The sequence below is a fragment of the Squalius cephalus genome, assembly GCF_949319135.1.
Source record: "Squalius cephalus genome assembly, chromosome: 10".
Lineage (NCBI taxonomy): Eukaryota > Metazoa > Chordata > Actinopteri > Cypriniformes > Leuciscidae > Squalius > Squalius cephalus.
Genome location: NC_137131.1, coordinates 35,644,155 through 35,660,502, shown reverse-complemented (window position 1 = coordinate 35,660,502; position 16,348 = coordinate 35,644,155). Strand labels below are relative to the sequence as shown.

Genomic DNA, 16,348 nt, shown 5'->3' with positions numbered 1-16,348 from the left:
ATGATGTAATTGGTGGCAGTTGTAAAATTATGGGTACATTGCCATGGAAACAAGCCTCGAGCTGACAATAACTGAAGCGATATGAGTTTGTCAGCCTTTAAAACAAAAGGCCACTTTGCAAGTTCAGGAAACTAAGCATTATTAGTCCATACAAAAACTGTGTTCTTTTCCTTTTAAGAGTACGGTGTACCGAGACTGTTTAACACAGGTCTACTAATGTAGTCAAGCTAAAGAGCATCAATATCACTGTGGACCAATTAAGCTTGACCTGCTGTTTACAGCAGTGGCATAATGTAATGAGAAGGAGGCAGTGATGTTCTCTCTGATGAGCTGCTCTATGACGTTTGCTGTAGCCTGGTTCCGCTGTAAATTAAGTTAGGAGTGCAGCTCAGCAGAAGCGAGAGGGACATTGAAAACCCTGCTTGTGGTTTGCATTGAGTATCTGAGATGTCTAGCAGCATAGATTTGACAAATTAAAAAAGAAATCTGAATAAACTGAAAATTCCATGATTAAACCGCAAAAAGAAACTATCGGAGAACGGGAAGTGATCATAATACTGAAGCTAAGTGTCTTTTCCATCTTTCCATGCACTAAAAAATAATGAAATACAAAAAAATGTCTGCAAGTGGATATTGCCCATTTTCTGTTATAGTAATCGCTTTGCTTCCTAATGGATTTAACAAGCGAACCTGTTTTTCGTATACATAACAAAAATGGTGTGAAATTAAAGGAAAAGCACACTTACTGTACAAATGAAAATTCTGTAATCATTTATTCACCAAAACAACACAAAAAAAGAGTTCTTGGTTACACTTTATTTTGATGATCCCTTTTCAATATTCTGTTGACTATAGGTACCATTGCACCTAAATGTAGGGTTGCAAAATTATGGGAATTTTCAAAGATGGAAACTTTCCATGGGAATTAATGGGAATTTAAGGGAATTAACAGGAATTTATGGGAATAAACAGGAATAAACTGGGAATTTTCAAATTTGAGGGTTGGCTCTTCATAGGGAACTTAAATATAGTTGAGGAAAGTATATTTTAGCATAATCTTGACTAAAACAAACAGATGCCATTCAAATACACTTGAATATCCATGCCATTCCTCAATCACATGCACAGGACACTGCTTACTGCATGGCTATTGAGACCACACACCCTACTGGCACTGTGCATGCCTCCATCACATGTACAGAAGCCCAAAGCACAAGACTATTGAAGGCACACATTTGAGCCTGTGGACTAAACAAAGTGAAGTAAGTTTTGATGATATTATGGGGAAATATATTTATTAAATGTTTAAATTGCAAATATCACATACAAATGTATTCATCTAGTAGATAGCAAGCTGATAAGTTAGATGCTAAATAAGCTAGCATAACTTTATTTACCACATAAGTAGGGCTGGGTGGTATGACGGTATATATCGTTACCGCGGAAGAAAATGTCAACCGTAACAGATTTTTTTATTCCGTGTATACCGCAACATGTAAATAAGTAGGCGTGGTTGCAGCGTGCGTGAGACTGAGACGCTGATATTTGTCAAAGAAACATGAAGAAAGACCAAGAAGATCCACAAAAGGAATTACGTTTTCAAAATTAACGTGATATTTTCGGGGGGGAAGGCGCAGAAGTCAACTAGAGCAGTGCAGCACACTGAAAGTTTAGAGAGACGCACATGCTCGCAACGGGGTTTACTTGACAACAAGTTCATATATCAATATTATCAATATCAATATCTATTCTAACGAATAGAAATAACCTTAAATAATGTATCTATCCGTCTCTTATGTGTACAGTTACTTTTAGAGTGGACGCGCAAGCGGTTGCCGTGGTAATGAATATTTCCCAAATTCCCCAGCTCAACTTCCCATGGAAATTTACCGGAAATTTTCCGCCCCTTTGCAACCCTACCTAAATGTCAACTAACTCTCATTACATGTCAACTAACTCTCATTAGAGTGTTAGTAGAGTATTAGTAGGTTATGGTTAGGGTTAATAGAATAGGTTGACATGTACTTGCAAAGTCAGTAGAATGTCTGTTGGGTGACCATCAAAATAGCAGATATTAAGCAGACAGTCTAGTTGAAATGTAGATGCAAAGTTACTCAAAATAGAGTGTCTAAAGGGGACCATCAAAATACAGTGTTACCGGGTTCTTTTGCAGAACTTCAAAGCTGCTTTTTCCATAAAATGAAAGCAAATGGGTACTGGGCTGTCAAGTCCAAAATGACCAAACCTTAAAGATGAACCTGAAACCCATTAAAATAGTTTTATGTGAGGAACAGAACCCACTGAGTCCCGCACATGACATGGAATTTTAATTTGAGGACATTTAATTAATTTGTTCCATTGTTTAAGTAAAATTAAGGCAACATTGTAATACATTGTTTCCTCATTTTTATTGACGTACATCGTGGCCACGACTATTTCGTTACATTATTTTAATTTAGTTCAATTACGGCCAAGATAAACAAGGAACAAATCAGTACAATGTGGCCGCAAATTAATATAGTTGTGGGAACCACTTATTAATACGTGACCACAATGTGCAGGAATTCATACCGAAAAAACTTTTCAGATATTAAAACTTCCAGGACAACCAGTGACTAAAGATGTCATCAAACCTCCCATCACTCAGCATTCTATGACTTTCAGCTCAGCATTCATACCATCCCGGCAATGTGTAGATCACATGATCGCTGGATTCTCAGTGTCCTTTAACAAGCCCACAGGACAAAGAGCGTTTAAAAATAGAACAGACACCCAAGCTGCTCTCATCCATAATAAATGGTAGTGGATATCCAGTCAGCAGGCCTCACCTGCTCCCTACACACACTCTCACACACAGCAATCACACAGTGTACTAATGAGGCCAGTGAACTACATATTACACACATTTAGAGTTACGCAAATGAAAAGTATTTCAAACTTCTTACACACTGTTATAGACAACATTATATTAAAGCACAGTACAGATTCTAGGCTAAATAGAATACAAAATATGATACAGTGCTTTTGGTGACAGTTACATTACAATTTACTCCCCATGTTCATTGTTGATTATTCAGACTAATAGTACAGTAACTTGATCTGTAATAGCGAGAGTTCAATCTAACGTATGCTGTCCACAGTCCATCTGGGAGGGTAACAGACACCACAGGCAGGGCCTTTGATATGTGTTACAGAACACAGATGCACACATGCACAAACATCATGAAAGAAACAGACACAGACAGCTGTGTGATTGCCGCTGTGAATGAACTGCACTAGCTTACGCGTGTGTTGGGGAAGATGTAGGTCATTAATTGAAATGTAACACTCATATTGATCCGAATGCACATTCATGCCTCTGGCCGTCTATCTTCAATCTGATCTCACGACAGCCACGGTGTTATATGGTTTGAACGTTTAAAGAAAATCAGGAGAGATCAGTCACATAATCTATCACCAGCCAGTTTAAACAGAGAAAATAAGGAGCGATCAGTCACACAATCTATTGTGCGATCAGAAGTGTTAGGCTTTTTACAACATACAGTTTAAGTAAGTGCATACAAGAGCTTGTAAGAGCTCATCAATCTATGACGCCTTGAATTAATCTGTACATAGTGTGAGCATGTGTTTGTAGGAGGGTTAGTGACATATTAGCGATAAAAGAAAAATGAGAAAAATCATATTTATGGATAAAAAGATTTTCAAATATTAATAAGCAGTAAAGTAGTTTTATTAAACAAATTTTTTTTCCCTGAGAAATAATAATAAACGATTAATCAAAACTACACTACCATTCAAATGTTTGGGGTCAGTAAGATTTTTTTAAGGAATTATACTTTTATTCAGCAAGGATGCATTAAACTGATCATAAAATGATCATATTAGAATGATTTCTGATGGATCATGTCACACTGAAGGACTGGAGTAATTCAACATTGCCATCATACTGTAGGAATACATTTAATAACATTTAAAAAAATATATTAAAATAGTTAACAGTTATTTAAAATGTAATGAACTATTATTATTATTATTATTATTAAAATGTAAGTAATATTTCACAATAATACTGTTTTTACTGTACAAAAACGTTTTTAAAAAACGTTACCGACCCCAAACTTTTGAACTACTTAAGGATTCTTTTCAAGAATTTAATTATTTTAATGAAGCTTTTTTGTGTTATTATGCCAAAATGTTAGCTAAAGCTCTGAGAACATTCCGTGTTAGCTGGGGAGAGACACCGGAAAGAGAAAAAGAGGAAAAAATGCCATTAATTATGTTCTTTTGATTGAGAGCTGAAGTATGTGAAAATAAATGTAGGAGGCATTGACCCAGAGTTCCATTAGTGGACCACGACATTCCTGTTTACCGGCCATTACTACAAACACACTTAACTGAATAACTGTGTGTGTGTGTCATACAGTTAAACCATCCGTTTTTCTCCTCTTTCGACATGGATGATAATCAAAGATGTCATTAAAAACAGCACTAAGTCACAAAGCCAAACTTAATTGATGTCAAAAGGGCAAATCCAAAGTCTAATCCTTGAACCGTGAATAACCATGGTAACACAAGCTGGACAGAAAAAAACCCTGGTCTGATTCAAAACCTTCTAGGGAAACTGTCACTGTGCCTTCCAGCAGGACATGGCTAAACAGAGAATTTATTTACTGCGGAAGTGGACGTATCAGCATTTTAATGTAGTGACTACCCATTTAGCTCTGTGAATTGGAGTTCACCAAATGAAGGGAGAGTTCCTCTGGTGTAACCGTTGAGTTTTATACCCTGCTAATGGCCATACTGATGACAGATTCAACTTCAGCAACTTTCATGTTCACTCTTATATTTGGGATTGAACCTGCAATCTTTGAATTACCTATCCAATTTCTTATCAAATAGGGCATAACGCAACATTTGAGTGTGTGAAAGTGAAAAGGCCGAGAACAACCACTATTTAATTGGATAAAAATATCCTGACCAATCCAGGATGCTCTCTTCTATACAATTAAAGTGAATTGAAACTGAGATGTCGAGGTCTAAAATTGACAAAAACTACCATAAAAGTATCAGAAATGTAGTCCATCTAACTTATTAGTCTTCGAAAGTCCGTTCGGACCCCAAAGACCATGAGTGAAAAAATCCCATCCCACTGAGATGAAGAAGGGAACAATGTTTTTTGATGAAGGAACATCAAATGGGGTCCGAATGGACCCCAAAGACCATATGACGGTTAAAGCCTTTCTTCACCCTAGAAGGGGATATGTGCCTAAGGTGCCGACCAATGTGGCATGCTCTATAGTTTTACAGGCCTTCTGTCCACCACCCTTTCGGACGTTGGACCAGGAAAGATCAAACTTGATATATCCGGTCAGAGTTCTACATTGCTACATTGTTACATCCAAAGAGCTGCACAGTGGCGTTAAACTGACCAGCTGTTGGTACGCTTCGGTTCACCCAGGCGTTCCCCAGCGTCTTAACAAACGATAAGCAAGTGGATAGTTGCGGTAATTTCTTTGGTTTATGAGGCGCGTGGCCTTTCCTCACCTCTGGCCAGTAGAGCACACTCAACTAGGAGTATGGTGGCCTCCAAGGCCTTGTTATCAAGGGTGTCCCTTCAAGAAGTGTGTGATGTGGTGGTGGGTCCTCTCCGCACATATTTGTGTATGGGAACAGAGGCGTTCCCATAGCGTCATCTCCAGTGTCACATTATCCTTCAGAATTCATTCTAATATACTGATTTGGTGGTAAAGAAACATTTCTTATTATTAATATATCACGGTAGAAAAATATATTTTTCAGGATTCTTAAAAGAATAGAAAGTTCAAAGAACAGCATTTACTTGAAATAGAATAGAAATAGAAGTCTGTGCATTGTCAAAACTGACCCTGTGATCAATTTAATGCATCTTCGCTGAATAAAAGTATTCATTTATTTAAAAAATTGAAAATTATATTACTGACCCCAAACCTTTGATTGGTCCTGTATGTACAAATTTAATATTTTTGAAGCTTTTCCATCCAACTTTTTATTTTATGGAAAAAAGAAACATCAACATTCACCAAAACTTATATTTTTGTACTCCATGGAAGAAAGTAAGAAAAATGAGTTTAGGACAATATGAGAGCAAATGATTAAACAATTTTGAGAATTTTTGGGTGAGAGAGAGCATGAAATTCCTTTATCTTTAAATTGTGTTCCTGGCACAAAATACTGTTTTGCACAAAATGAAACTTCAGTTCTCCACTTTCATGTCTATTCAAGTGTTACTTTTGGTAAGGCAACATCTGAATTATGGTGGAATCAGACAGCTCTTAAGGATCTTAGCTGTGCTTATTAGTTCCAGATGGAACTTTCCTCTTTTTTTTTTTTTGCATAACAGGTAAAGAATGAAGAGACAGTCTGAGACTCCTTCTGTTTGGAAAGATGAAGTAATGCAGGTGATATTTTAAATGTTAAGTAAGACTGCTATAATCATTTCAGCTCTGTGCCAGCTGAATGCTTCCAGAAGATTCATTTTCCCCCATTTCAATTACAATCACAATTAACTGACAAGACACTGGTGCAAAACTATTCATTTAAAAGAGGTAGCCATGGCTGAAAAAGAAGAAGGCGGCAATGGTGGAGACTTGACAGGTGGCAGGTACTCAATCTAAGTTTGCCTATAATAACTCTATTGAGCAGTTTTACATGCATTGACATTGATCTGATGCCCTGTTTTTACCTTTCGGTTAGACACTCCCAACTTAGCATGTTAATAGCTCTGTCCTATATTTCATATTTAGGTCATTATTGAATAAATAACAGTGGCTGAAATAGAAAGGCACTAAGAACATAAAAGTGAGACTTGGATGAAACGCAAACTTTAAGGATGCACAAACTCACCACCAGTACAGAAGTGCGCACCACCTCGGAGACGCTCTGGCGTAACTCAGCCGCGGTGCCCGGCTTACTCAGACCGCGCGTGAACTTTCGTGTCTCGGGCTGAGCCGAAGAGGCCATCGCACCTTGCGTGTATTTGAAAAATAAACTCTATGGATACATGTCTATAGACAAAAATTCACGCAGTCCTGCGAGGAAGTCCTCGGTTGAGACCTGTCCGTCACAAAAAGAGGCAGCGAGGCATTCCAAGTCCTTAGTAAACAACACCATAGAGTGAGATTGGTCATCTATCCTCTTCCAAACTCCATAATTCTGAGTTTGTTTCGCAGCGTCGGGTGGAAGCTGAGAGGTATGGTGCGTTCCCGTTGCGCTGTTACACTTAGTGAGTGACGGTTCCCCGGAGTCCCGTCCCGCGTCGCTCCGTGCCAGTTTCGAACCGCCCGTGCGTGTCCGTGATGAAAATCCCGCGCGAGCAGCAACGCCTCCCCTCAGCAGAAACTCAGGAGAGCCAAGGAGGTAAATTGCTTCCAATAACAGGACATGTCATGTTGAACTGACGTGTGCTTGATTATTTATTCGATTGAAACGGCATAAAACATTGCCTCATTTAAAACATCACGGAATGGGCTCATCAAGTTTGGATAAACAGCAGAACAACAGGAAAATATTGGGCAACACGTTCTGCATGTACAATAAAATCTAACGGTATTTTTTAATGCATGTTAATAAACCGTATGTTAATTGTTTATAATAGCCTACGTTATTATTTAGCTGTTTGAAATAAACAAACATTATCAAAGAATTATAAATGCATTATAGTCTTATAATAAAGATAGCTGTGTCCAAAAGGGAAATTGCAGTTGTTTATGAAAAGCATTATTATCATCAGACATTTATGAATACCTTTATAGGCTTTCTAAAAGATTACTAAGTATTGCAAATATCCCTATAATCTGTTGTTTCTATTAGTATTCCACTTTAGTGCAACGGTAGCAAATCCATAAATGCTTTAATAAAAATGCATGATTTCTTAAGGGTCAAGGTTAGAATAACATGTTTTAGTGCGTCGACTAGTGGTGATAGTCTCATATTGCAACTCCAAATGTTCACATCAATTGATAGCAGTTACATCATGTATTTTCATGACACTGTAAATAAACTGAGACTATGCAAATGCAAAGCATAATTTAATTTAAATCTGCAGATAACAATACACTTTTACAGTCTGCACCTTCTTATACAAATCACAATTTTCAAAATGTTTCAGCAAAGGGTAATAAAATGATTGATCACGACACTACGATTACAACGATTGTGTTAACAGGTGAATAACATCATACAAACACTCATCCACGCATACATGCACATGTCCATAAACACACCAGGGTCGCAGCTGAAAGTATCTTGTGCTCTTTAAGATGCATTTAAGACATGCAACAGTCAGTTAAGGTGGGGATAATATGGGACTCTGTTTATACGATTATAATGACAGCGTCCAGTCAATTATCACTGACATGCCAGTGCATTTTGGTTACACAAGAATGTTTGATTTCAGACCAGAGCTGCTTGCTTCATGTCTTTGTGCATAGCATAAAATGCTGCTCTTGTGTGCTGTGCTTTGAAAAAAAAGACAAGTTTTTTTTTTAAACTTGTCTCCTTGTTTATCAAATGACTAGAACAGGTAAGTGCATAAAGAAGATGAAGATGCACATCCCCACAAGAATAGATACAAACATGCAACACAAAAACCTTTCACGCGATCAGAGACGAGACACAAAGACACAGGAACAAACACCCAGCTTGTGCGCTCATGCACACTCACTCACACATAGAAAAATAAGTAAATAACAAGTAGGTCCAAAGCATCGTTAGACATTTTAACAGGATCCAGAACAGTCAGTTTACCAGACCCAGTGCAGCTTTGTCTTTCGTCTCTGAGTAAAGCTTGTCCAGAAAGCGAGAGGTGTCATATCAGATGTTGTCATGGTCTCTGTACAGTCACACCATTTCTAAACATTGTCTTGTTGCAGTCTTGAATGTGTTATGCTGAGAGATACATAGTGCCACCACAGTGAAATGTGTTGAATTGCTTTTTTATAGTGTGTTGACCTCAGAAGGGGAAGAAGCCTGCTGTCATTCATGACCAGCGCTTACAAGTATCAGATGTCATGACCACTGTCACACAGGAACATCAGTAATATCGTCTGATAAATCTCAAAGCTGCAGGAAACCGTGCATGGGAAAGTAGTAGAGAATGTAAACATATTTTTCAGGTCTGCATGGGCAAAAATGAAAGCTTTGTCACCTTTCATGCAAAATTCTTAAAATGAATGTTAATGAGTAGCCCTATAATCTTATAAAAGGGTTCCCACAGATTCTGACTAATGAATTTCTCACTCTTTTTATATTTGTAATAGTTTTATAGAGGTTACACTCACAAAGAGAGAGATGAGCATAATTAATATTGACTATATACATTTCTATTACTCTTAAGATTTTGTTTCCAGGTCTAGTAATCAGAATTCTGAAAATTCCCTGATATTTCCAGGTTCTTCTTGACCTTGGGAGTGTGACGATTAAGTACACATTTACACTGGATTAGTATTAGGGACCATTTTATATGGTCAAAATAATTATGATTTATAACTTGTAGCAAATAAGTGCAACTAAAAAGTGACTTAATTAACCCCAAAACATACAAACATTAAAGTAAAAGATGGCTGCATAGCTCTTTTCAATGTAAAGCCACTAAGACTCATACTGTGCTTACATGGGTTTAAATTTAAGACATGTATATGGTCCAGTCCACATCTGTCTCCACAGCATTCAGACTGTTTAGAGCTGTAGAGTTGAATGTTTATACGATTTTAGCCTGTTTTTCAAAGTTCAAAAGTCACAGTCATTGGGATTTGAGAAGCGAGATCCTCCTAAATACACAGCCGAGGCTGATTTAGGTCTGCTGGTACCAGCCTGATTCTGGTTCTGCCCGGGCCCTCCGTGACATTTGTTGTTGTTGACTTCAGCATCCATTGTATCCGTGGTGATAACCCAGCTGGCAGGACGCCACTTCTTCAGAGCGTAAGGTGTCTTCACCCGCTTCTTGATTTTATCTCCTGATCCCTCTGTCACGTCGCCGGCAGACTTGCCTCCTGTGGGCGAACCAAGAAATTACAACATTGTTTAGGGGTCAATTGTGTAGATGTGCATGATAATGTGTCGTTTTTAAATTGTAACAGCAACTTATTAACTTTGGCTAGTGAACTAAACATTTGCACATTTGTAACAAGTAAAATGTATGTAAACTGCGCATGTGCGCAAGGTATTTTTGAATAAAATAGAAAATATGTACTACTAAATTATGAAATGAAGAGTATGAACACATGCAGCTATTCCACAATTCCATGGATTCCAAGTGATGCTCAGTGCAGAGCCAAATGCAAATATACTGCAAAAAACAAAAAGGCAAGTTTCATTAAAAGTCGTTGAGTTTGCAGCACTAATACTCACCCAGCAATGGCAGTGTGGTGATGGAAAGATCCAGTGAGTTGGGTCTCTCGGGTCTGCGCACACGGTTCTGTCTGAGCAGGGCCTCTCCGTGTGTCTGAGCTTGGGTTTGGGCCTGTGGAGGAACCACAGTTGGGGCAGGACAAGGGCCAGGCAAAGCAACAGGCTCCACGGTAGAAGCCAATGGAGCGTCCCCTGTTGGACCAACACTCTCACTGTTCTCTCCTCCTTCTCCATCCTCAGTGTCTCCTTCACCCTCTCCTTCGCCGTTGTTGTTATTGCTGTTATTGTTGTTTGCATTGTCAGGGTGCGCATCTCTTCTCAGAAGAGGCTCCTGCTCATCAGGGCTAGTGTTCAAGAGGCCGAAGGTCAAGTCCTCTGAACTCATGGCACCCTTCCAATGGACATCGGCAGCGTTGGCTGGGCATCCTGCTGGCTCAGGTGCTTTATTCACTGCTGTCACGGCATCATTGTTGGCAACGGTAATTGGCCTGGCTTCATGTGCTGTGCTCACCACACTGGCTTTAGCCACACCCATCTCAACTTTTTTCAGATTCGACTTTCCGAGTTTTCCAAACTTCATCCGTAGTGATGAAGATGACGAGGTGGGCGTTTTCCCAGAAGGCTTGGCATGGAGACTTAGGCTACTCGGTCTCTTAGGGACATTCTGCTGTTTAGGTAAGATGGTTATAGGGGTGTCAGCAGCCCGACTGGAACCCTGTGACCCCGAAACCTCAGACGCCATCTTCGTGAGGGGGTAGAACGGGCTGTGCGAGGTCATTTTTTCCGGAGAGCAGAACTCTTTCTGCGAATGTTCCATTAGGCTTTCATCTGAGCTCTCCCTCAAGTTCCTTTGGACTTCACTTGGGTCCAGTTTTAGTGTCTCCAGGTCTTCCCGGGTCAGCTGAGCACAGAGAGGACCACTGTTGCCCACTGGTGGAGGCTGAGTGGCATTGCAGGACTCTGAGACAGGAGTGGGGGAGGAGCTTTCTGTGCCAGACTGACGTGATTGGGCCTGCTGCCACTCATAGTTGATGCAGTTCCTGTTCTTCTCTGCAGGGTTCGACCCTCCCACTGAGGTGTCATTGTGGAGGGGTTTATCAGCACCCTCATGGTTTTCAGTGTTTGTGGATGAGTGTTCAAGGAGAGAACCCACCTTAGGTGTCTGCCTTCCAGTAGATATATTCCTAGAAAATTTAAGTAGTGTTGGTTGAATCACATGAGATAAAGACGTTGTGTAACATAGACTTAGGCACATTTCAAATGCTAACAAATGACCATGATTTATGACAGTTTGTGTTAATTGATTATGGATTATTTTGAGTTTTACAGATTTCATTAACCGAGGTTGTGCAGTGTTAGACGTAACTGTATTATTTGTTACTGATTTTTAATTACCTGTGGTTTAATTAAACTACTGAAATTAAGAAATGATTATATACTGAGTTTCTTTAGTTATGCAGTGATTACTGGTTATTGATTTCTTGTGGTTGTACAGTGCAATAACAAGGTTGTTCAATCAGTGATTATTGACTACCTGCAGTTGTACAGTGAGTGGTAAGTGATTATTGGGTTTCAGTTATTTCCGGTTATACAGTGAGTCATCCAGTGATTATTGGTTATTCATTGCCTGTGGTTGTACACTGATTATTGGTTATTGATTACCTGTGGTTGTACAGTGAATGCCAGTGATTTCTGGTTATTTATTACTTCTGATTATGCAGTGAGTGGTCACTTATTATTGGTTATTGATTGCCTGTGGTTGTACACTGATTATTGGTTATTGATTAACTGTGGTACTACAATGATGCCCGTTTCACACATGCTCCGTTTGCAGTGCGTATGCAGTGCGTATTTTTTTCCGCACCCATGTTAACAGGTTAGAGCTTTCACACTGTACGCGGATGCGCTCCGGCAATGCGTTCCAGGTGCGGTGTGTATACAGCAGTGCAGCGATCGTTTCCGCACCGAGTCTATTTTTGCTGTGCTGCACGCGCTGAATTAAAGCGCATGGTTCGTGGTCAAAATGAACATAGATTGACATGAAAATATAATAGTCTCACCATAAATGTATTTAATTTACAGATTTTCTCAATTGTGTACACACAAATACTGGTACTTGAGACACAATGACCACAACATGTAACTCATTCACCAACCCCTGAACCAATTCTGCTAAACTACAAGCACAATTCCTGCTTTACACTCAAATTGCAGTTCTAAAACACAATTTTTTCAAAACACTACACACAATTCTCTGCTTTTGGCACAATTTTCATGCAGAAAATCTCTTGTTTTCACAAGGAACACACTGCCATTCAAATATGCACACTGACTCATCACATGGGCAAACACCCGTCACACAGTTTTACAATTAGCAATCAGAGCTTTAGCATAAAAGGGCAACAGGTCAGCTCTACAATGGAGCAATGGATGCCAACATTACAGTTTTTACCAACTGCTTACACACAAAATCTTTTCACGTCACACGATTTTTGAAACCTCTCACTCAAAGTGCAAAACTACATGCCAAATCTTCAAAACCATAAGCTATTTCTCAGCCTTTGACTCAGTTTTCAATTGCATAAAACACTTTTTGCAAAACACTACACACAATTCTCTACCTAAAACACAAAGATCTATCAGGAAGTGACTTGCTTTCCTTTTCCAAACACAACCAATCAAAATGCTACACTTATTCACCAGGTCACACAGACACACACCTCACATGTGCAAACACTAATTGCTTAACTGATCACTAACCAATCACTGCTTTACTGTAGTATAGGCCTAAATAGGTCAAAGGTCAGATGATCTGTTTTGAACAATGGATTCCTGGGACCCCCCGGGACCCAACCAATCAAACCTCCACAAAATTTAGTCATTTGTGCACATCATAGTAGCAGTTTCTCATTCCTTCCAACAAAATGCAAATGCTTTTGGACATCAATTGCTTTCATACAACTCTCTGCTGTTTTATAACATTATCATTTGCTTATGTCATGTCAGTCAAAATTAACTATACTTGTGAATGCCGAATAGTCATTCCATATAAAACTAATAGTCCTCATTTCATTGCTTGAGTCATTACATACAAAAATGTTGAACTAGTTGTCAAAATCTGTCAAGCAAATTTTACGCATTTTTTAAAATGAAAATGTTTTTTTTTTCCTGAAAATGTCTCCTAAATTGAACAATTTCTCTCAGGTGAATCTCAGCTTTCACTGATGAGGAACGTCTGGATGTGCATGAATGATTACAGTACTATGTATGTTGTATGTTCAGTTCCAGTATGTACTGCAGTATTGTGTACAGTTGTGCACAGCTCTACCCAAAGGGAGTTTATGTTTGTTGTAAATAAGGGTGTATTTTTTCTTTTGCACAATATGTGAACAAATTAGAATTGCAAAGAGCATATGCAGTAAAAATGTGAAACATACATATTCAGTGTCTTGTACTCAGTTACCTCATAAATACAGTAATGTGTAACTTAACTGTATTTTTCAAATGGCTGTGCCAATAGTATATAGTGCTGTCTTGAGCATGTTCAGGTAGTGTCACCAAGATCTGACTTTTTTGCATTGGAAAACATTTACAGAGTAAACTGTCATAATGAAAACATGACAAAGCCATTTGACTATCTTGTTCATAAACAATGGTGTTAGGACTTTTCATCTTGATGACACTGACACTTTCATTGACATGAATACTTGCTTTTGAGGAATGAGCTATCCATTTTGAGCAAGTGACACGCTTTTGCAGGTTATCAACTAGGTTTTGCAGTTTGTAATAATTGTTTTGAGAACTGCATTAACTGTTGTGCAAATGTAAATAGTGATGTGAGAAATGCACCAAAACGACTGAGAAAAACTGTATTCTAAAGAATATACTTTTGGTTTACAGTACATATGTTTATGGTTTTGTTGTATGCTACTGTAAACAACAATAATGTTAGACCTAATAAATATTTTCTGTTTCTACATTGCATTGGTGTTTACAGTGTACTTGTTACATCAGATTACTTTCACTGTAGAACATTGTATTGAAAAGTAGATATAAGCCTATGAAAGACCAACGAGCTTTAGATTTAGAACAGCAGTGTTTACATGGTATATCCAAAAATGTATTATTATGAAAGAAGTGTTTGCCATTTGATGCAAATGCTTCATTCTGACATGTGTTTATGGCATTTTGAATGCAGTGTTGCATTTTGAAGGAGATGTGAGGCGTTTTGCATTTTGTGTGTGCAGTTTTGAGAATTGTGTGTAGAGTTTTGAAAAAAGGAGACTTAGTTTTGAAAACGTGTGTAAGCAGTTGGTAAAAACTGTAAACCATTTTTTTTTACTGTAACTGTATACAGTCAGTTCTTCTGTATGTAGACCACTGTATGTACAACTTTGTGTTGGTTGGGATGTACACTGTGTACATTGTTTTTGTGGGAAAAATTAAATATATTTGTCACGTGAATTTGTGTGTTTTGAGTATAAAAACAATATTCTCAAATATTTTACAACACACTTATGTATGTACTGTCTGAACAACTGAACAAAAAAAGGCCTAAGTCATTATGATGAATGGAGAAGAAGTGTTTTCCATTCATCATAGTGTTTTACACTGAGCACATCAGTGTTCAACTGGTTCTTATAAATGTCTATTCATATGATGGTTTGTGTGTGTCATTTGAAAACAAAATACCATTTTGAGAAGAAATAACATTGTTTTGAATGTAAAGTTTCATTTTGAAGGAGAATTGAGGGGTTTTGCCCATTGTGTGTGTGTTTTTTGATTTGTGTGTAGAGTTCTGAGAATATGAGGCATGCTTTCAGAAAATGTGTATAAACAATTGAGAAAAACTGTAATACTACTATTTTTCACAGTCATCTTTTTATTTTAAGACAAGGAAAACGTCTCGGGTTACGTATGTAACCCTTGTTCCCTGAGAAAGGGAACGAGACACTGCGTCGGTGACGACACTAGGGGAACGCCCTTCAGCGTAGCACGTCTGAATTCATGAATGAAAACTAATCCAATCCTATTGGCGTTGCGTGATGACGTAGCGTGTGACGGCATAAGCGGATGTATACAAAAGCACGCCGGCACACAGAAATGTCAGCTTTTGCTATGAAGCAAGTGCTCCAGGCGGGGTGAGGTGTGGCGAACCGACGCAGTGTCTCGTTCCCTTTCTCAGGGAACAAGGGTTACATACGTAACCCGAGACGTTCCCTTTCGAGGGAACTCGAACTGCGTCGGTGACGACACTAGGGGAACGAGATACCCACTATACCACAACGAACCCCGCTCATCCTAGTGTGAAGCTGTCTTCAGGCACAACTTAGGACGAAAGCACTCGTGCACCGGGTGTAGAGGGAAGGTCCAGACTGTAAAACCTCATGAATGTGTGCGGAGTGGCCCAGCCAGCCGCCTCACATATGTCATGGATAGAAACCCCTGAAAGGAGGGCTCTAGAGGACGCCATGCCTCTGGTGGAGTGAGCTCTCACGGCCATAGGTGAAGGCAATTTGCGCACCTGATAGGCCAGGGAAATAGTCTGAACAATCCAGTTTCTGATGGTCTGTTTAGAGGCGGGAAGCCCCTTCTTGGGCGACCCAAAACACACCAGCAACTGGTCTGACTTCCGCCATGAGGAGGACCTCTGAATATAACACTGCAGTGCTTTGACAGGGCAGAGCAGATGAAGTCTCTCCTCATCCGCCGTCACGTGAGGTGGAGGATGAAATGCCTGCAGAACCATAGGCCGTGCCATATTAGATGGCACCTTGGGCAAATAGCCGGGCCTGGGATGTAAGATGGCCTTAATGTTGCCTGGAGCAAACTCCAAGCACCCATTGGAAATAGAGAGCGCCTGGAGATCTCCTACCCTCCTCAGAGAAGTAATGGCCAACAAAAAGACCACCTTAAACGAAAGGTTCTTGGCCTCAGCCGACTCCAGTGGTCCGAAGGGAGC

General features: G+C 39.2%; 2 protein-coding genes across 3 annotated transcripts in view; both read right to left on the bottom strand.

Annotated features, from left to right (window-relative positions):
* Window positions 1-7,131, bottom strand: part of dock9b (dedicator of cytokinesis 9b) — an 87,451-nt gene extending 80,320 nt beyond the window's left edge. For both annotated transcript variants that reach the window (XM_079882629.1, XM_079882627.1), the window contains exon 1: window positions 6,883-7,131. In XM_079882629.1, coding sequence (XP_079738755.1) covers window positions 6,883-6,999 — 117 coding nt within the window. In that variant the 5' untranslated portion in view covers window positions 7,000-7,131. The remainder of the gene's footprint in view (window positions 1-6,882) is intronic.
* Window positions 7,132-8,283: 1,152 nt separating this feature from the next.
* bmpr2a (bone morphogenetic protein receptor, type II a (serine/threonine kinase)) overlaps window positions 8,284-16,348 on the bottom strand; it is a 33,719-nt gene continuing 25,654 nt past the window's right edge. The window contains exons 12-13 of the mRNA XM_079882892.1: window positions 10,387-11,570; window positions 8,284-10,028 (exon numbers count right to left, since the gene is read on the bottom strand). Coding sequence (XP_079739018.1) covers window positions 9,766-10,028; window positions 10,387-11,570 — 1,447 coding nt within the window. The 3' untranslated portion in view covers window positions 8,284-9,765. The remainder of the gene's footprint in view (window positions 10,029-10,386; window positions 11,571-16,348) is intronic.